At 48.9% G+C, this 20643-nt stretch overlaps 1 protein-coding gene and 1 long non-coding RNA gene across 3 annotated transcripts; one reads left to right on the top strand and one right to left on the bottom strand.

The window, feature by feature from the left end:
• Positions 1-10048: 10048 nt before the first annotated feature.
• Zic5 (Zic family zinc finger 5) lies at positions 10049-18789 on the bottom strand. The gene is made up of 2 exons (XM_040281920.2): positions 17155-18789; positions 10049-12888 (listed from the first exon to the last, which is right to left on the bottom strand). Exons 1-2 carry the CDS (start codon positions 18677-18679, stop codon positions 12446-12448), a joined length of 1968 nt encoding a protein of 655 aa, XP_040137854.2. The 5' UTR covers positions 18680-18789; the 3' UTR covers positions 10049-12445.
• LOC120888515 (uncharacterized) lies at positions 18237-19445 on the top strand. Of its 2 annotated transcripts, none has more exons than XR_013423503.1 (2): positions 18237-18457; positions 19196-19445. It is a non-coding gene; the product is annotated as an uncharacterized LOC120888515 (long non-coding RNA). The 2 variants fall into 2 exon arrangements; XR_013423502.1 differs by having other exon boundaries at positions 18237-18430.
• Positions 19446-20643: the final 1198 nt, after the last annotated feature.

Consider the following 20643-nt stretch of genomic DNA (forward strand, 5'->3'; position numbering starts at 1 on the left):
AGTTCAAAGCCAGCCTCAGCAACTTAGTGAGGCCGGAAGCAATTTAGCAAAACCCTCTCTCAAAATAAAAAGTATAAGGCGGGCTGGGATTGTGGCTCAGCAGTAGAGCACTTGGCTAGCGCACGTGAGGCACTGAGTTTGATTCTCAGCACCACATATAAATAAATGAATAAAATAAAGGTCCATCAATGTCTAAAAATATATATTTTTTAAAAAGTATAAAGGGCTATGGATGCTGCTCAGTGGTTGAACACCCTTCAGTTCCATCTCTGCTACCAAAAATAAATAAATAAAGGACCTAGAGTCAAAGGCTAGAAATCGAGGGGCACCGTGGGAGGGGTGGCACTGGCTAACCCAGGTGGCTGTCCTGGAACTCATGCCACCTCTTACTACCAATCCTGCTGGGTCTAGGGGCAGAGAGAAAGCTCCGACAGAGAACAGGGCCTATCTAAAAGTCTCTCTCAGGAGCACAATAGACACTTGTCCCAGGTCATGGCTTTTCTAATGCTGGCTCTTTGGAGTCAGTTGATTTAAGACATGGCCAGCGTGGTCAAATCTCTGGCCTCAGCCCTAAAAGGAGACAAGCATTGGCAATAGCCCACTCTTGAATTTCCCTTCCATTTCATTATGCAAAACCCAGCTGCCAAGAACTCCAGGGTCCCCTTGCATAGGCTTTTGCCTGGCTTTGAACATAGAACGTGTCGGTGCCAGACCTTCTCCATGCCAGGTCAGGAGAATAAAACCCACAGCTCATGACCGAGAAGCCCATTCAAAGCCCTCCTGAGGAGAGCACGAAGCCTACTAGTTTTCAGACTGAGGGGCCAATGGCAAGGACCCCAGTCAAATAAAAGGGTGGGGTTAGAAGGGTCTTGAACAAGCCTGCAAAGGAAGCCCCAGTGAAGGGGGCAGTGGGCATAGAGCTGAGGGCTCCCACAGCTCCTGGGAGGGACTCTGGTGGGGCTGCCCAAGGACAGGCAGCCCAGCTAAAGGCAGAATCAGACCAAGGGTTCAATTAATGAACGAATGAATGAGCTCAGGTTAAAAGCTGTCAGAATATCTTAATGATATTCATAATCTGAATATCATTAAGAAAACTTTGCAGTCAACATTAATTTTCTTTCTTTTTTCTTTTTTTCTTTGGAACTGGGGTCTGAAACCAGGGGTGCTTAACCACTGAGCCACCTCCCCGGTCCATTTTTATTTTTTATTTTGAGATAGGGTCTCAATAATTGATCCTCCTGCCTCAGTCTCCAGGGCTGCTGGGATTACAGGTGACACCACTGCACCCAGGTCAACACTGATTGTTTTAAATCAACCCACTTCATCAAATTCTCTGCCAGCTATAAAATGGCTTCCTGACTTGCCTTCCTTTTTTTTTTCCCCAAGAAATGCTGTTTATTAAACAGCTTAGGAGGTGAGAGACAGAGTGAAAAGTGGCAAGACAAGTCAGGGGAAAAGACATTTTTCTTTTATTTTAAACGTAGTCTTTCTCAATCTCCTTTAAGGCTGTCCTAAATTTGGTTAGGGCCAGGATCATGATCATGGAAGGATCAAGTGAAAGTTTCACATGCTTAGTTTTCTTATGCTGGAGCAGATAGATACATGCACAATAGACTATAAGAAGTATTCGTGTTCACAGTGTTTGGGTTCTGGGTATTTTCAAGAAAATAGCATTTTGCTTTTATGCACACACATTAACTTTTCCTGGTGATTCTTCCAGAAGTCTGATCATTTTTTTAAAAATATTTTTTTAGTTGTAGGTGGACACAATACCTTCATGTCATTTATGTGGTGCTGAGGATTGATCCCAGAGCCTCATACATGGTTACTCTATAGCTGAGCCCTAGCCCCAGCTCCAGCTCAAAGTCTGACCATTTTATTTTTAATTAATTAATTAATTTATTTTTGAGAGGGGGGGGGAATTTTAAATATTTATTTATTTATTTATTTTAGTTTTCAGCGGACACAACATCTTTGTTTGTATGTGGTGCTGAGGATCGAACCCGGGCCGCACGCACGCTAGGCGAGCGCGCTACCGCTTGAGCCACATCCCCAGCCCAAAGTTTGACCATTTTGACTACTTGGATGCAACTCACTTTGGGAGAAGGAAATGGAAAAGTATACAAAATTACAAAGGGCTTTTTATATTTTAAAATGTGCTTTTCTGGTACTATTACCCTGCTTATTGATGGCTGACCCATGTTCTCAGAACTTCTGGGTGGATCTGCAGCTGTCTCCAGCCCCTCTCTCATCCTTGTGTCCAGCAGGCAAAGGCTCCCTAAGAGCCTTGGGGTAGATGGCCAGGTGATCTGTGCAACTTTGCAAAAAGGAGGATGGAAAGAGGAGCCGTCATGAGTGTAGGGTGACCCATGATGTAGGGTGGTGAGACTTGAGGAAAGGGGAAACAGGATGGAAGGAAGGTAGGACTAGGGAAGCTGAGGGCTTAGTACATCCTCCTGAGTTACCAAGGCATTGTCATGGTATTGACTCACCACACTGGAGACCTCACAGATCCCAGCACAGGGGCCCTAAGCCACCAGACTCACACACGTGTCCAGTCAGACAGTGTCCACGGGGCACAGCCAGCAATATGGAGAAACCTGGGGGCCACATCTCAGCCCTCCCCTTCCCAATTCGCACTCCAGGACAGACCATGTCTCTCCAGGCAGTCACCAACTGAGGCCCAGGTTCTGCACAAACACTCATACAGCCTGTATCAAGGCCACAAAGTCAGAAAACCACCTTTTCATGACTTTTCTCACATATTGATTGCCTCCAAGTGGTTCCCCAAGGAGCCCAGCAAGGACAGGCCGGTGGGGTCTTCAAATTGGTGGAGAAATCCAGGACTGTCCTCACAGCTCACTTACACAAGGAGTGTACTAGGAGACCCACCAGAAGGATCTCCGGGACCACTGTGTCTTCTAGGTGTCCACTCTTGGAGTATCTCCTTAGATGCCTTGTAATTATACGGTTGTTCACACTACCCTGCTCCTTTGGGAACCTGCTGGGAGATCATCAATGACCCCTCACTAGCTCAGCCCCCTCCATTTCCTGAGCTGGGATCCCCCGCATTAGTTAGGTGTTTCCTGTTCTGGAGGGACTTTTCCAACTTGGAGCGGAAAATAAGGACTCCAGGGCAAGGACTTAGGGACTTGTTGGACCCCGGGAGGCGAAACTCCTGGGATGTGCACAGTATTTGGCCCGCGCTACCGCGTGTGGGGAAATATTATCACACTCGGAAGGAATCACGACTCCTGGCCGGGCCATTACTGAGCCTCTAGGCACGCGCAGGTTTTGGCCTGGCTTTCAGAGACTCCCCCTTCTCGCTAACCACTCTCTCGTAATTTGTGGGGCGCAGCGCCGGGGCTGAAGCCCCTGAATTACAGCACTTCTGCAGCCCAGACACCCAGAGAATTGCCTCCGCGCCCTCCAGGCCCGAACCTACCTCCACCCAGTTCCCCAGCTGCTGAGAAGGATGGGATTCCACCACGCACAGCCAGTGCGCACACACTCACATGCACTCACGCACACTCACTCGCAGTCCCCCTGCAACGCCGCCTGCACACGTGCACAAGCCTGGCCGTTTTCCTTTTGTGCTCGCTTCACAGGCCGGTGTTCCTGCCCCTGGTCCCATCCTTCCTCACTTTCCTCCTGGGCTCCCCGGGCCTGGCTCCTTTCCCTTCGGCCCCCCTGCCCGAGGGTTGTACCCTCGCCCTTCTACCCGGGAGGGGTAGATGCGCCCCGCCTGGGCTGAGTTCTGGGAGAGGCTGGAACTGCAGGGCTGGCCTCCGGCCTGCGCCCTGTTTGTTTTCCCTTCGCCCCCTGAATGCTAGATTAAGACGTAAAGATTACCCGGGCCGAATAATGCCGGGAGTCAACACTCGAGCAAACAAAAGTGCTTGCACAACTCGCCAACCCCGCTGGGACCCGGGCCGCAGGCTGGGGGAGAGAACGCGCTCCTCGCTGCTAATTACAAATAAATGATGATGTGCTCACTAAGTAATTGATTTAATGAAGTTCCTATGAAACTATTAAACCCGGGTGGAGGTCAGGCTGGAGGCGCCCCAGAGCGCCCATTGTGGGCTGTTTAACTCCACCAGGCTCCTCGGAAAGACATCGGGGCTAATAGGTGAAGTCACAGCTGCTCGCGCTGACTTCTCAGAGCGCCCGGCCGGCCGCGGGCACCCTCGCACCCTCCTCCTGTCGCGCCCTGGTGTCCCGCCGCCCGCGCCCCGCGCCGGCCAGCTTACCCACGCCACTCCCAGCCCCGCCGCCAGCTCCCGAGGGCCTCTCCAAAGGGATCCCGGGTCTTGTTAAGAGCGGGAAGTTGAGCACTGAACTTGTGCGCACCGCCAGCAGTCGGCGGCGTGTACCGCGGCCCACCCCTCCCTCCTCACCCCACCCCCGCCACTTCGTGCAGGAGCTTCAGCCAGTGTGCCACGCAGGGTGCTCGCGCGCTCTTGGCAAGGTGCCTGGAGCCCGGACGTGTGCCCAAAATGCATTGGTTGGGGCGGGGCTGGGGGGTGTGAGTTGTGCATGACTGTGTGTGGATGTGTTTGGGTGTGCAAACGCGCCTGCATGCGTTCCGGGCCCAAAGGCCACCTTTCTGCATCCACTACCTGGCCAGAGGCCTGTTCGGGCGAGAAAGTAGAAGTAGGGGGAGAACAGAGAAAGGGAAAGTGGCCAAAAAGGGTCACTCAGGTGGGCGGTTGGGCCTGGGAGCTCCAGTCCTAGGCGGAGACCTAATGCGGGAGTAGGGTGTTCTAGTGTGACCCCTTTTCTCGCGCTCCCTGCTGCCCACCTCTGGACAACGTCAGGCGGTCCCCAGCCCTAGAGCGACGCCTCCAGGTCTTAAAGGGGGCGGAGGGCCCCAGGCCTGCATTTGCAGGCAGAAGTATAAAAGTTCCCTCTCCTCCTCCTCCCCCTGCAGGGAAGATGGGGACTACTCCCCCAGCATGGCTCATGGTGGGAAATGTGATCACCCCTTATCAAAAAGATAGAGGGAGCCCTGGGGAGCCACATCCCAAGATGGAGAATCAGACATTGCAGATGAATCTAGAGTTAAGGAGGCGAACCCTGGAACCAGCAGCAACGGTCCAAATCATTCACACCTATAGAGGAAAGAGCATTTGACTGCATCTCCCAGCCCCCTACCCCCATGCACACCTGCAAAGGGCCTTGTGGTAAAAGAGAAGGCCTATATCCCGCTGGAAATCCACACAGGGGGAAACAGGGGTGCCCACCGGGCTTCTGGATGTAGAAATCAATCTGCCAGCATGCCCTGCCCCCTCCACCCCACCCAGCCAAGTCTTGTCTCTTCTCATCGAGAATTGCTAGTTAGAGTTTCTTAAAGCATGCATTTGATTTATGCCACAGTTAGTTGGCAGTAAGTTTATTGTTGTTGTGTTTTGTGCACATTTTTTAAAAAATTTCTAACTGCTGAATTCAATTTCCATTCAATTTTGAATCAAACACTTGGAATGGGGGGGGGTGTGTGGAAAGGATAGTTTTGGCCTGGTTGTGGGTTGACCTGCCTGGGTCTTTGGTCTCAACCTTTGAATCCTCAGGAAATATTGGCAAAAATCTTTTTTTGAGGGGCTAGGAATATGGTTCAGTTGGTAGAGTGCTTGCCTTGCATGCACAAGGCCCTGGGTTCAATCTCCAGCACCACAATAGATAAATAAATAAGTAAATCTTTTTTGAGACTTGCTCAAAGTCTCAGTTTCGCCATCTGTAAAATTGGACCTGGACCTGGAGATCCTTGGCTGCGGTCCTTTAGGCTCTATTTGTTTGTGATCTGTGAAGAGGCCACCATAGGGAGGAGGAAGTCAGCAAAGAAGCCTGTTTGCAGCGAGCTTTTGTCTTCTCTGTAGAAGCGAGTCCCTTTGTAAAATAACGCCCTGCCAGACTGCCTAATGGATTTCTGCAAGGCTGGGGTCTTAGTTTTCCCCACGCAGGAGCAACGAAAGAGAGGGGGACGCCCAAACCCGGCGAGTGCCGCCTGGCTGTTATTTGCAAAGCGGTGTTCACCAAAACGTGCCAGGAGCCGTGCGCGCGGGCGCGCTCTCCTCCTCTGCCCAGGGCAGCTGTTTGCATTTTGTTTCCGCCTCCTCTCAATCTAGTCCCTTGTATCCCTTTAACGCCTGCTGCCGACTGCATCCCTGCTGCCCTCAGTGTAGGATGGGCACTTCTCTTCAGCCTGCAAATGAGAAGTGACATTTGCACTCGGCTCAGCCAACGCGTGAGCAGAGCGGCCGGACACAGGCCCATTGACCGAGAGCGGTCCAGGGGCCGGCCGGCTCGGCGGCATCAGAAGCTGCCTTAATTAATACCATCTTAAATAGTCCAGCAGCCACCGAAGACAAAGTTGAAGAAAGACTTTAAGGCTGAGTGCCCCCCGACAAGCTCTTTTTCCCGTGTCATTCAATATTTAATGCACCCGCTTGTAATTCTACTACTGGTGTTCCTTTCTCAGCGAGGACATTATTTTTTCACGGTGCCCATAGCCAGGGAAAGCCCTTTAGGCAAAGAAAATCAAAATGTTTGTTGTTTTGGATGACTTATAACTCTTGTTTAACACAAGTACTTTCAGGAAAGTATAACAGGCGCAGCCTCCAAAGCAAACAACACAATCCTTGTGACAGAGTCGGACACAAAAAGCACATTGTCTTGCGGACTACCCTTTCTCTGGTGCTAGATGGGGGCCTGTCTCCAGTGAACACCACGATGCCATTTCACTTTTGAACTATTGTTTTTGAGTTATGCCATGTGGTCAAAAGGAGCGAGAAGGGGGTTGTTTCCAGGCCCCTAAGACAAACGAGTTGCCTTTTCAATGAAATCCCCCTCGATCCTTGAAAACCGAGTTTAAATGTCACTTCGCCTTTCTAATGGGCACAGGGCTGGAGGCGACCCTTCAAAGAGCCTCGGTGATAAACGACCCTTATTAAATATGGCCCAGACTGCTGGGAAAGTCCGAGCTCGGCCTGGGTGCTCAAGAGCGCCCCTCGCTGGAGGGCCCTGGAGGAGCCCGGGCCTCCCCGCCACGGCCCAGGCCACAGCCCTAGGCTCGGGCTCGGGTGAGAGAGAGGGAGCCGGGGTGGGGAGCGCGGGTGGGTGAGGGGGGCCAGTTGTAATACAACTTCTTATCTGCCGCCCCCCACACGCCCGTGCGCCCCATCCCCAACGACTCGGCGTGAAAGGTTGGTGCGTTTCCCCCCTGACTTCTTTTTGTCCGTGGCCGAGTGGCGTCTGCAAGTCTGAGCTGCAAAGTTACTGATTTGCAGGCTGCATGTTAAGGCAGCCCATGTAAGTAATTTCTCCGGGCACCCCAGCAAAGGAGAACAAATCGCTGACAAAGGCGAGCGCTTTCGATTCAGCGGCGTCGTTAAGGCAACCCCAAAGTATTCCTCCTATAATAAGTTCCACTTCAAAGGGTTTCTCATTCAGCGGTGACTGCCTCGCACTTTTATTAAGTCCGGGCTTTTTCACTCGGAGGAATCATCTGTTTGGTTATTTTTCATCATGTTTATTTTTCACCATTCACACAGTACTTGTATTAAATAAACAAAGAACAATCGCTCTGCAAATAAAAGTACTTAGGTGGGGAGAGAAGGAAGAGGAACTGGGGCTCTGGCGCCCCTGCCCCTCTCCCCCCACCCTCTGACATCACCCGCCCCCCACCCCCACTCGGTTTTCTCTCCTCTCTCCATTCTTTCCCTCTCCTTTCTCCCAAGCTAGGAGGTTCTAGGAGGGATTCCACCAAAGAGCGAATAGATATAAGTATGTGCATGTGCGTGTGTATGTATTTCTGATGAGATGAAAATTGACTGGACTAACTTGGCATGAAAGTAAAGGTCACTGCAACTGTATCTTAATAGAGTGTCTCGAATCGCCGTGGACCGACTGCCAGCGACTCCCCTGGCCCTGCCCATTGCCATAGCAATCCTGATGCTCTGCGCCCATGGACCATAAAAGCAGTAGTTTGAATTTCAAAGAACATGCCTTTGAGCTTCTCCCCGCCTGATTAGGCACTTGCTGTTGTATGCGAATGTGTGCTCTCGGGAGTGTTTGTGCGTGGCCGTGGATGTGGGCATTTCTGAGAGTTTTGTTCACGGAGGAAATGTGCTGGTAACAACGGGAGCTTTCCGCTGTGGGTCTCCTTCACCGTCCTTCCCGACCTGGAAGGCTTCCTTGGTCATGGGTCAGGTGTTTTGGTACACGATGGGTGGATGGGCAAGCCCCTAGTACCGCCATGGGGTGACAGGATGGAAATATTAATAAGCGGGATTGTTTTGTTTACCTTGTGATCTGCCTTCCTTTCCTGATGGAAGGTGATCCTTTGGGAGATCAGATTGTCTCCCCAGCAGTTGTACTTCCTAACCAAACTGGGATTTTCAAGTACTGATGTCCAGTATCTCTCCTACTTCAAGTATAGATAGAGATGATAGAAAAAAAACCACAGTGGTCTCCAAAAGCTTCCACAAAATGAAAGATATCAGGACAAATATGATGTCTGCAGACAGTTGGGCTCAGCTTTTGAGGAGAGTGGGCCTCTTTTCCTCCAGTCCCCAATGTGACCACACTTGTATGGCCATCTCCTACTGCTCAAGAGTATAGAATTTCCACCCTTGAGGTCTTCCTAAGTACCTTAGATTTTAGGAGCATTAGCTTTCTGCAAGAACATCTGAATGGGGGAAAATATGTACACAATCAACAAATAATCACGTGATTGAAGATTCTTCTAACCAGCAAAACAAAGGTATATGATTTAAACAGTGTTTGCCGGAGCCACATCTTGCCTAGGGAAGATGAAGTCTTTGATGATAGCCAACTTAGTGTCAATAAGTGGCTTTCTTTGAGACATATTCAGATGGGAACGTCTTGCTTGCCAATTGCCATAGAAATCTTAACACACCATGAAGATTGTCCAAGCGCCAAGCCTTCCGTTCTGGACTAAATTACTTTGAAGTGGCGCAGGACGAGCAGTGGTCAATTTTAACTCTATAGACTGGACAGAGAACGCTGGGAGTGGGAGATTGTGCGTTTTAAAGCAGAAAATAAGAAGGGGAAACTTGTTTTATACACTCTATACAAGGTTCTGCTCATTGTCAGATATCTTTTATCTTTTATATTTCCCATGAATGATTCATGTCTTGGTGGCTTTGTGTCACCCTTCTTTTCACAAGAAACTTCATTAGAGAGCTATAAGTTTCCCATTGATAGGAGCCCTCATTTACCAGTGTTTTTCTCCTTCGTGTGCTGGTTATTGTCATCTGGCTTAAACAGCTCTTGGCAACCTGTTTCACCTTTACTACATTTAACAAACCTGACTTTTAAAAGCCACTATAACCTTTTGGAGAAATGCTTATTGACATTACTGATTGTTTTTAACTACTTGCCTTTTATCAGTTTTGTATCAACTAGCATAATAACAAAACTCCAGGCTTGTTAAGTACATAGGCAAATACATTAATTTAAGCTACTTGAATATTTTGTTGCCATGAGAAAATCCAATTTCTCCATAACACCTGCCCCCAATGCTGAGCGTAAGTTACTCCATTTCCAAAATGAATGACAATAAAGTCCTATTTTGAGGCCCCCATGACCTATGAGAGAACTCCTTAGCCACTACTCAGATTCATCCCACATCCATAGCATCTCCTAGACTGTCTTACTTTATCTTCCTTTGTGTGTGGAAGCTTCTCACTGTCCTTCCCTCTTTTTCTTCATTAGTTCCCCCTTTAGAAGGTAGGCACCAAAGAAATGCTAAAATGCACTTTTCAGCTCTTCACTGAGTTGAATCACCATGTATATTACTAACTTTAACAAATTAATGCAGTAACCCCTGAGGTGTGTGTGCTACTGTAGGTACAACCTGCAGGGATTAGTTTCCATAAATATCTGGTATTTTCTAGATTAAACTGTAAGTTAAACCAAGCTGTAAAAACATATTTGGGGGTGAGGGAGGCTAACAGATCAAAGGAGGAAAACTATAATGTTCACTATCTCAGCAACTGTTCTGTTTGAAAAGAATGACAGAGATATGCCATTAGGTAAAATGTAGCAATACATAGGAAGAATACCTTTATTACATTTCTTACTTTATAGTCATTCTTGCTTTCTTTCTATTGGAGGTACACATTTTAAGCTTTTATTTTAGGTGTATCAGGAACCAATAAATCTGTGGCAGAATTAACCTATGCATGGCAAATACATAAAATACATATTCCTTTGTTTCATAATAAATAAACCTGTAGCATAATAAAGAATAGTGCAAACTACCATTGAAAAAGTTGTATAAATAAAACAACTCATTATACATCAGGAATATTTTGTCCTAATAATTTTACAATACATAAATTATCCCCCCAAAATCCATACCTTATTTTTCTATTTGAAAGGACTTTGAAAGTGGTTAATATGAAAATCAAATAAACTTTTAAAATGTAGAATTATTTTATATTCAAGTTTTATGGTCTTTTTCTTTATAAAGGAGGGTCTGCATGATTCATAATTACTGTAACAATCTGAGGACAACATTGAAAGGCTTTCCAAGTGACAGCACCATGCACTGTACTAGTAATATATCTATAAACTATATATAATCTCATCAACACAATGCAAAAAAGACATGCAGGAAGAGTCTTGGTTTTTACATTACGTTGTTCATTCAAGTAAGCTCAAAAATATATTTTTCCATTTCCTTTCCTTTTTTTTTTTAAATAAACCATGAATCATAAATGATAATCTTTCACCAAAATGTATAATATAATTCTTTGGTGTGCTTTGAACTCTTCCGGGGAGTGGGAGGGAAGGGGGGAAACAATGTCTGAAAATAAATTAATTCAACTGTACAAATAAAAGTGTTCACATACAAGTTATTAACAATGACAAGACTACATCAACCACTCACAGCACACAAATTTCTACAAACCCTGGGGAGGGGGTGTCTTCAGGGTCTCTGAGGATAAATTAGTGCTCTTTAGTATATTTGTATGATGTTTCTGATGGACTACATTTTGCACAGGAGATGTGTTGTACCAACCGAAAATAAATTGACTAAGAGTTATTGTCCTAGGTCCTTGACCTTTTTTATCCTAGCTTGACAGCTCTGGCAAAGGTCACACATTCATCAATGTTTGGTAGTAACTATAAACCTTTTAAAAATTTTAATATGTATAGCAACTCCCTCCCCTCTTTCAATGTAAGTCATGTATTTCACATTATCATTTTCAAGAAGAGAGTTTGGGTGCTCAGTACTCAGGTGGAATAAAATGCACTCAAATGCATTTAGGCAGTAAAAAATAGAGACTTTTTTTTTTTAAAGGTTGACACAATAGTATAAAAGAGGAGTTGGCCCGTTTCAAAAACAACAGCTTTCAAAAAAAAAAAAAAAAGGCATCACACCTCCTCAGACTTGACTGTCAATGTTGGCATCCCAAAGAATTTATACTCAAAACAATCTCTTTATTACACAAGAAGTTTGGACACAGTAAGAAGGCAGCATCTGAGATTTCAGATTAAAAAAAAAAACAAAACAAAACAAAAACAAAAGAAAAAAAAAAAACTCCAGAGAGGAAAAAGAAAGCACTTGAATTTCTTCTATTTTATAAAAGATCACAGTTTCACAGTTGTCTCTTGCAGCAGCTTTTCTTCTCTCCACTTTTGCTTGAACAATCACAGTAGCACAATACATGGAGATAGATTAAGGTTGCTGCACTTTTTTTTAAAAATCACACAAGGAAGGGTTCTGAAGAAATAATCCTGTATAAAAATATCATGTTAAGATGAGATCAGTAATAAAAGCATGAAAATTAAAAATTATAAATATTAGAACTTAAAGGGCTTTTACAAATACTTTTGGACACAGGCACAGTCCAAGATCTGTTGGCGATGCAGCAAGTGTGTGGTTTACAATCAAGAGGCCTTTGCAGAATTAGGGCTTGACAAGGAGGCTCAAAAGCAGCCTACGTTACGGTGTCAAAGGCATTCAAGAGGCACTCCGGGAAACGCAGAGGGCCTGGTTGCTGTGTGAAGTTCTGACTTAATGCTCATCTTCTCCCCCCTTTAAATATATACACATACATGCATATATGTGTGTGATATATACACACATATGCACACACATATATATGTATCGGCAGTGTGTATCTCGGTTAATGTCTCCATTCATTTTCCTTGGTACAATTCGCCCTCAGCCCTGTCTCCCTGCAATGTACAAGTCCAGCTTGGTTGTTTTTTGTTTGCTTTTTTAAGAAGAAAGAAAAAAAAAGCCCAAATATCTTAATTAAATTAATTAAATGTACAAACACCATAGGGTTTCATACTGAATAAATAGGGCTAATTAGACCAGTAGCAAGTCTGAGTCACACGTTTGTCTCAGGCTCGGCATTGTCTCAGGTTAGGATATGGTCCAAGGACTCCCACTTATTAATAATGATAAATTCTAATGTATCGTCCGCACAACTTCAGGGTTCCCATACATTTCCTCATCTTCAGACTCAGAGGTGGTTCCGTTGCTGGAAGGTGTGTGGAGGTGGCTGGGGGCCCCACTGGCCTGGCAAACGTACCACTCATTGAGGTTGGTCACCTGAGGGGACAGAGTGCTAGAGCGACTCCTGGCTGGGTCCAGCACAGGGGACAAGGGGGCACCCACCGGAGTCCCCACTGATGAGTAACCAAGGGCTCCTGGAGAAGGTGGGGGAGACTTGCAGTGAATCTTCATGTGCTTCCTCAGAGAACTCGGGTGAGTGTAGGATTTGTCACAGCCTCGGATCTTGCAGTAGTAGGGCTTGTCACTGGTATGGACATGGGAATGTTTCTTTCGATCACTGCTATTGGCAAACTTCCTATCACAACCATCGAATTCACATTTGAAAGGCTTTTCCCCTGCAAGGAAACACAGGAAAGGTTAACAATGGCTTTCCAGAGACTAGCTTGAAAGAAATCTTGGAGCAGAACTGGGGATGGAGTTTCCCATTCTCCTAAAGACCAACACCCAGCCTTATTTCTATTCCTAATTCCTATATTCCAAGATGCAAAGGAGAAGAGGTGCTGCAAGGACTGGCCTGGGCCCACTTGCCTGGAGGTTCTGCTTGGATCTGGATTTTGAGAGGCCAGATGCCAGCCCCCTAGGTACTACAGGGGTCAGGGTGAAATGCCCATGGTTGAAGCAAGGCCCAGGATGTACCACTGAAGCCCACCTGGGCCCTCATAACAACCTCATTCATCTCAGGGTCGGGATACTCAAATATACAAGTAGAAAATCCTCTATCAAGATAAACACTGATAAAAAGATACTCTCAGAGTCATGGGTGGAGGTGAGAACAAGAAAAATGGAAGAAAGATAAACATATAACATTAAAAGTAAGCTGGGGATACAATAAAATGATGATAATGGCACTTTGTTCCAGAGTGTTCCCAGAATTTCATTGCTGGGAAGGAGCAGCAGGAGAGGATGTGGAGTTAGGAAAGGAAAGGAAATAATCCAACATTCTCCCTTTAGAAATAAAGGCACCTGTGAAACACAATCCCACCACCAGCTTTTGCAGGGCTGGCTGGGCAGAGAATAAGCTGCTGGTCTCCGCATTCTGCCAGCTTCCCCCACAACTTGCAGGGTGCTGGACAGTGTGGCAGAACAGAATCTGATCACATGTGGGCAAAGACCACAGCCTCGGCACACAATCTGTCATTTACCTTAGGCCTTTAGTACACTTATTCTAACAGCTTTCTCCATCACTTATTCATTAAAACCACTGAAAAAAAAAATCAGGGTCTTTGGCCTGTCACCCCTAAGCTGGTCTGACCATACCAGGCACACTATGACTTAAACACGAGGCCACTAGTCCAAAAAGTAGAGATGCTTAATAACACAACCAGAAAAATTTAACCACTGCTCCTGGGGGTTGAAAAACAAAAGGGAAGACGTCACTGACAACATAGCAGGGCTCTCTCTCACACCTTCGTATCTATGAACTTATAAATTTGAATCCATAATTGAACAAGTCATCACATATTCTTTCATAATATTTTCCTCTGACATTATTCAGATGATCTAAAAAGATCACCATCTACTTTGGTGACATACGAGGTAGGGCATCTTTCTTTGTTTTGGATAACTTATTTTTAAAAAGAAAAACCATTAAGAATCGGTTTAATGCACATACATTTCTGTGGTGAATCTTATTCCCTCCACACAAATATGTGTTTGTTGTTTTAAAAAAATATTTCACCAATGGCCACTGCTTCAATGCCAGAATATGTTAACACATCTGAAAATATCCAGAAGACTGAAATAATAACTTTCCCTACCTATCCTTGTTTAAAAATGAAATTAGACATTATTGGAATACAACTCTTAACCTATAAATAGCAGGAAAACAGAGAACTCACAACCTTTAAAAATTCTTTGGAGATGAGCCACAGCAAAAACAAAGCTAATTCCTTTCTACCAAAACATCAGTGATTTTTGTATTACATTTTAAGTTGGAGATAATACTAATTTAAAATAGCAGTCTTTTTTTTTTTAACGAAACAAACAAAATAAGATAATCAACCTTCTTCAATAGGGAGGCTTTATGTGGTTTTATTCATTCTATGCACTTGTCAATGTTGTTTAGAATTCTTAGGTTTCTGCCCAACTTACATAACCCGGATTGTGAAAAGTAAAGCTTTGAACATTGCTAGTCCCTCCACTACTCACAAGAAAGAGAAGCAGTAAAAGTCAGTAAAGGGAGAGAGGAAGTGGAAAGAAAGTTGGAAATCAGGGATAAAGGAAAGGTGGAGGGATAAAGCAGAAGAAAAAGGAAATGTATTAGAAGGGCCTGGTGTTGTTCAGGGGGCCCACAGGAGCTGAGTAAATTCCCCCTAAATAGAAAGACTGAGAGACCTCAGTGTTTACATTCCAGATTCTGACAGAGGAGTCACATCAGAATTTAACTATTTACAGAGTTTTGGAGATTTGGTGCCTGTGGGATGGTAACAGAAAGGAAATCGACTTGTGAATATCACTCAGGGCTTGTCAGCTTCCTCTAGGATTGAGCTGGGAGGCAGATCATAAACCCAATTGAAGGCAAACAGGTCAGGTCAGAAGACTTCAGGAGTGACCTGGGGATTAGTCCGTTTGACCAATCTGTTCTGGGGTCCTGATAACCCCCCAATAGGAGAGAAGTCTATACTAGGGAGAGAAAGAAGTCCACAACTGTCCCTCTCTAGACACGATGTCCAATGGCTGAGGACCCAAGGACAGCCAAAACACCAGGCCAGGTGCGGGTTTGAGTTGGACTGGGAGTCGCCAGCATCCTGGGTTGGGGTGTGTATGGAATCCCTGCATGCTTTTCCTGGTGGGGTACACGCTAGCAGCAGGAAATTCTATCATTCTCACTACTTGGAACCAGAAAACCAGCCACCGGTCCCCTGCCCCCCACCCCCACTCTCTCATGGAGCAAAATCTGTTCAGTGCTGTGGGGTCCCGGCAGAGGGTCAGGGAAGGAAGGTCCACTCCCCTCCAGAGGCCAGGGAAGGAGAGGGGTGGAGGCCTCATGCGCCTCATTTAGGGCCTCCTTTTGGGAACTCGGTTAGGGCGGGGACTTCCCAGTACTGGGCACCGAGCAAGCAGATGGCTTAGTGGGCCATGGCGTTTTTATAAGAGCCTTGTGGGAAGTTTCCTTTTGGAAAAGCCATTAAGGTGGATTGATCTGGATTAGAAAAACACAAGGCTCAAGGGACAACGTGCTCCTCAGCCGGTCTTCTGCAGGTCCACATGGGAGGCCTGTGAGGTGTCAGTCCATAGGAGCAAGGCCTGGAGCGCCAGCCTGGGGCCACCTGGATGCGGCTGCTCCTGGACACATAGAATAAGTCGTACACACCCCTAACACCCGCCGACTGCCGCTGGCCGGGTCGCGGCCCACGCCCCCGGGCTGCCTCCTCATCGCCGCCACCGCACCGATAAATCAGCCAAGTGATCACTGAATGTAAACTCCAGTTACTTAAGTGTCCTCCGAGGGGTAATATTGTCTGTCTCTATAAATCCCGGCTATGCTCGCGCTCAGCAGCTCTACCGCCCGAGGAACTCCTTGGTTCAAAGAGGGCACACGACCCTAAGGGGCTAAACCGCCGCCGCATGCTGCAGCCACCCTCACCGGGCCACGGCAGCGCCAAAGGCAGAGAGCTTGGAGTGGGGTGGGAGGGTCCCCACGGCGCTGGGGACTCCGCACCCCCACGTTCCACGGCGGGTTAGGCCTCAGCGACCACGAGAGGTCTCATCTTCCTCCAACTAGAACCTTCCTTAAAAGGACAAAAACCAATTCTCCAGCATCCAGCACACTCGAGGGTGCGTGGGAAGTCTATGCGTGTGATCGCTGTGTGACAGCGCGTGTGTGACTGCGGGTGTGTAAATGAAGTGAGGGCGCATATGAAGTATGAGGGCGTGTGGGTGTCGCAGAAATGGGGTGCAGGAGGCGGGCAGGAGTGTGTGTGAACTGGTCTCGGACCATGTACATGGAGGTGTTAGGAGAGGGGTGTGTGAGTGGGGTGTGACTGAGCGGAGGTCTCGGGGGCCAGAGGGCGGGCTCCTCTTGACATCCGCACCCATCCCAGGAGGCACTAGACCCCCGCCCTCCGACCGGCCACAACTCGCGGCCCCTACACCGTAGCAGATCCCACGCGCCCTTCCCACCCCCCCGCTTTCCGTGGTGCAGCTACCGCGCAGGGTCTGCGACCTGCACCGCAGGGGCGACTCCGGCCCTGGCCCTGATTCCCCGTGGCCCTCCCCGACCTCCCGGGGCCGGGCGGATGGGGGCTGCCGACCGTCCTGGGCGCCTTCCTGCTCCTGCTGCTGCTGCTTCTGCTCCGGGGAGGCGGCGGCGGCGGCGGCTGGAGCGCGTTGCCGGTCCCGGCCGAGGGGCTGAGGGCGCGCTGGAGACTCCGCCGTGTGGGAAGCCTGCGCGGGGCCTGTGTGTGCTATCGAATTACTTATTCATAGAAAAAAGGGGGAGAGAAAAAAAAGAAGTCACATGTCCGGGTTATACGTATGCGAAGAGAAGCAGCAGAAGGAGGGAAAAATTAAGGCGAGCAGGAGCAGGAGGAGAAGCAGCGGCGGAAGCGGCGGCGGCGCAGGAGGAGGCGGCGGCGGCGCGGCCGGGGACAGACACCCACCTGTATGAGTGCGCTTGTGGATCTTGAGGTTTTCAGAGCGTGCAAAGACCTTGCCGCAGCCCGGGAAGGGGCAGGGGAAGGGCTTCTCGCCAGTGTGCACGCGGATGTGGTTGATGAGCTTGTATTTGGCCTTGAAGGGCTTGCCTTCGCGTGGACAGTCCTCCCAGAAGCAGACGTGGCTGCTTTGCTCCGGGCCGCCCACGTGCTCCACCGTGACGTGGTTCACCAGCTCGTGCATGGTGCCGAAAGTTTTGGAGCAGGGCTTGGCGCCGCCGGCCGGGGGCGGTGGCGGTGGCGGCCCGGCCAGCTCGTCGGGGTCGATCCACTTGCAGATGAGCTCCTGCTTGATTGGCTGCCGCATGTAGCGCAGGAAGGCCCCGGCTGCCCCTGGGAGGTGGGGGTGGTGCTGGTGCGGGTGCTGCGCGGGCGCTGGCGGCGGCGGCGGCGCCGGGGGCGGCGCGTGGTGCTGCAGGTGGGGTCCAGGCCCCGCTGCCGCTGCGGCCGCCGCTGCAGCCAGGTTCAGGTTTAAGTTCACGGCTCCATAGCCGTGCAGGGCGGCGGCCGCAGCGGCAGCCACCGCCCCGTAGTGCGCGTCCCCAGAGCGTGGAGCGAAGGGCGGCTCTGCTCGGCCATACAGCTCAGCCGCCGCGGCTGCTGCCGCCGCCGCCAGCCCCAGACGCATTTGACCGTTGAGCGGGTGTGGGTGACCGCCGGGAGCCCCTGGAGTGTCGTGAAGCGCGGGGAAGAGCGCCGGGCCACCGCCGCTGTCCGGGCCCGCGTAGGTGCCGCTGGCAGAGATGAACATGCTGGCCGAGTGGGGAGGCGGGGCCGGGTGCTGGGGGGAGCTGGTGCCGGACCTCTGCTCCCCTCCGAGCGGGGCCCCGTGCATGGCCGCCGCGGGGGCCGTGGCGGAAAGGTCCCTCCGGAGGACGAAGTCCCTGCTGTGGCCTTTGCCGCTGCTGCCGCCGCCGCCACTGTTGGTGGTGGTGTAGCCCGAGAGGGCAGAAGGAGGAGGCGGGGGAGGGGAAGGAGGAGGGGGTGAAGGGGAGGGAGGAAGAGGAGGGGCTGGGGGCGGGGGCGCGGAGGACTGCGCGCCACTGCTGCCCCCGCCGCCGGGGTAGGTGCCGGAGCCTGGGTGCGCGACTACGGCCACAGGGCGGGCAGCAGCCGCTGGAGCCTCGGACTGCGCCGGGAGCCCCTGGGAAGGAGGGCTGAGGCTCTGAGCGCTCGCCTGGGCCATGTGCTCGGGTCCAAGCGCAGTGACGGCCACGCCGGGGTCAGTACCCAGGTCCCGCGGGTGGAGGTGCGTGGTAGCAGCTCGGAGTTGGGAGTGGGCGGGCGGGCTGGCCAGCGCCGGGAAGCCTGTCATATTCTGATGCGGCTGGGCCTGAGCCGTTGCCAAATCCGCTAATCTCAGCTCTGGCGGGTTCCTCTTGCTCAAAGGGGGCTCCATCAGAACTACACAATCAGGCTCATAGACCTTCACTGGGGGGACCTTTTTCCCTCTGCCCGCCTTCAAAAACATGTATATATTAGGCGCTCTTTAACTTCTTTTGTCCTGGCCTCCTAACTCTGCTTATTCCTGTTCCCACTCTGTCCTCCAGCGATTGGCAGAGTGAGCACCACATTTGAGCTGCACAGTGGGACTGAGATTTTTGGAAATGGCACGGGTGGGATTGGAGGGAGCCGCGTGATTGGCAGCAGACTCGGCTGCCCGATTGGCTCCCGTTCAGACCCTAGGCCCAGCGAGGAACCGCCCCTGTGCTCGCGACCGCCTGCGCTTTCACTTCGCGCCCCCTCCTCCCCTGGAGCCCTCGGTCCCCGCCTCCCCAGGGATGCCCAAGTTGCACTTGCAGAAAGTTTGTGCTTGGCCTGCGCGCGCAGCGCTCTGCGCTCTGTTGACACGCCTATGGAGAGCGTGCGCACGCAGTCAGAGTACACCGGGTGGTAAGGGACTGGAGACCCCCAAGGGGCAAAGGGCGGGGCGGGAATCCCTAACTTCAAAAACCTACGCCTCACTGCTCGCAGTTTCCCCTTCCAGTACCCACTTTCTACTCCTACTTTGGAAGATGCCTGAGCTGCCCTCTGCAGGAGGGTGAACATCCCGTCTTCATACCTGTAGTGGTGATGCCAGAAACGTTTGGACACCCAATCTGCCCAGCTCTCACGTAGGGAGCAGACAGGAGACCGACCAAGGAAGGTTATTAAAGTCTATTGATTGCAAAACAACTGGAGTGATTTGGCTCCGCAAAACGCCAGGTGAAGTCAAAATAAATCTTTTCCTAAAGGAACGGTTTTATTTATGCTTTTTAGCTCATGGAGTCCCTTTCAACATGGTTCAAAGGAGTTGGCTCAAAGTGTAATCTCACTACTCATCGGTTCTAGATCTGCCACTTCCAATTAGATCTACCGGAGGGGCGGGGAGGCGTGGATATCCGGCAGCAATGCTAACTTTTGCCTTTCGGAGATACAGTGACAGGGCAGGCCAAACATCATGTTTCCTGAGCAAAGCAGTGCTAAGCAATGTCCTTTAAGCAGAATTTCTCTTTCTTGTCCAGAACGCACTTAACGTGTGTGCCTCATTTCTTTTAAAGGACCACAAATTCAAATAGATACAATAAAATTTATTTTATTTATTTACAATAAAATATCATCTCATCTTATCATTTTCAAGTAAACTGAGATGTCTTATTTGAAAACCATAAAAGCTGGACCTCATTGCTGTTCTTAGTGAAAACCATCCCTTCCCAGCAGTTTGCTACCAAATCAGTTTTTAAAAAATAACGTGGACCTATATCACTTGGGGGGGAGGGCAGAAAATTCCAAAGTAGGTTATAGTGTACCAAATTGTCACTTCAGATTTTTAAAAGGAAACATTTTTTAAAATGTGTTAGTCCAAAATGTTCTAAAACTAATATCAGGATTAAAAATTTGCTTTCCTCCATAAAATTATTTGTTAGAGGTCATAATAAATAAAATGTGTTCCCCCTCCCCTTTGGGGATACTATAAAACATGTTCCTAGCTTAATTCATTTACCGTTCAAATAAAAGTAGACCACACAAAGCCATCCTCAGGAAATGGTCCTAGGAAGAAGTAAGGAATATTTTTCAAAAGAGTTGATTCCATAGCCCCATTGACATGGGTGTGAACAATGCTAAGTGAGAGCTTCCCCATGAGCCATGGGAATGTCATTTCTCTTATAAAACTGACAAGCAAACAAAGACAATAATACTATCAAATTTCAAATGACCTTTTTTTTTTTTAAAAGCTTCAGTGAAGTTCAGATATAGGGAAATTAAAAAGGCACGAGTGAAGCACAATGAAAATTTTAATAGGCAGGAGTGACAAAATCCACATCTGTATTTTAAGAGACCATGTCCTTCCATGATTTTGTTCCAAAATCTTAAAACATCTGAAGCCAATCACAGGAAGGTGGATTGAGAACTGTGCCATCTCTATGGATGGTTTATAAAGAAAGCATCATATTG

The sequence above is a fragment of the Ictidomys tridecemlineatus genome, chromosome 6 (genome assembly GCF_052094955.1).
Source record: "Ictidomys tridecemlineatus isolate mIctTri1 chromosome 6, mIctTri1.hap1, whole genome shotgun sequence".
Classification (NCBI taxonomy): domain Eukaryota; kingdom Metazoa; phylum Chordata; class Mammalia; order Rodentia; family Sciuridae; genus Ictidomys; species Ictidomys tridecemlineatus.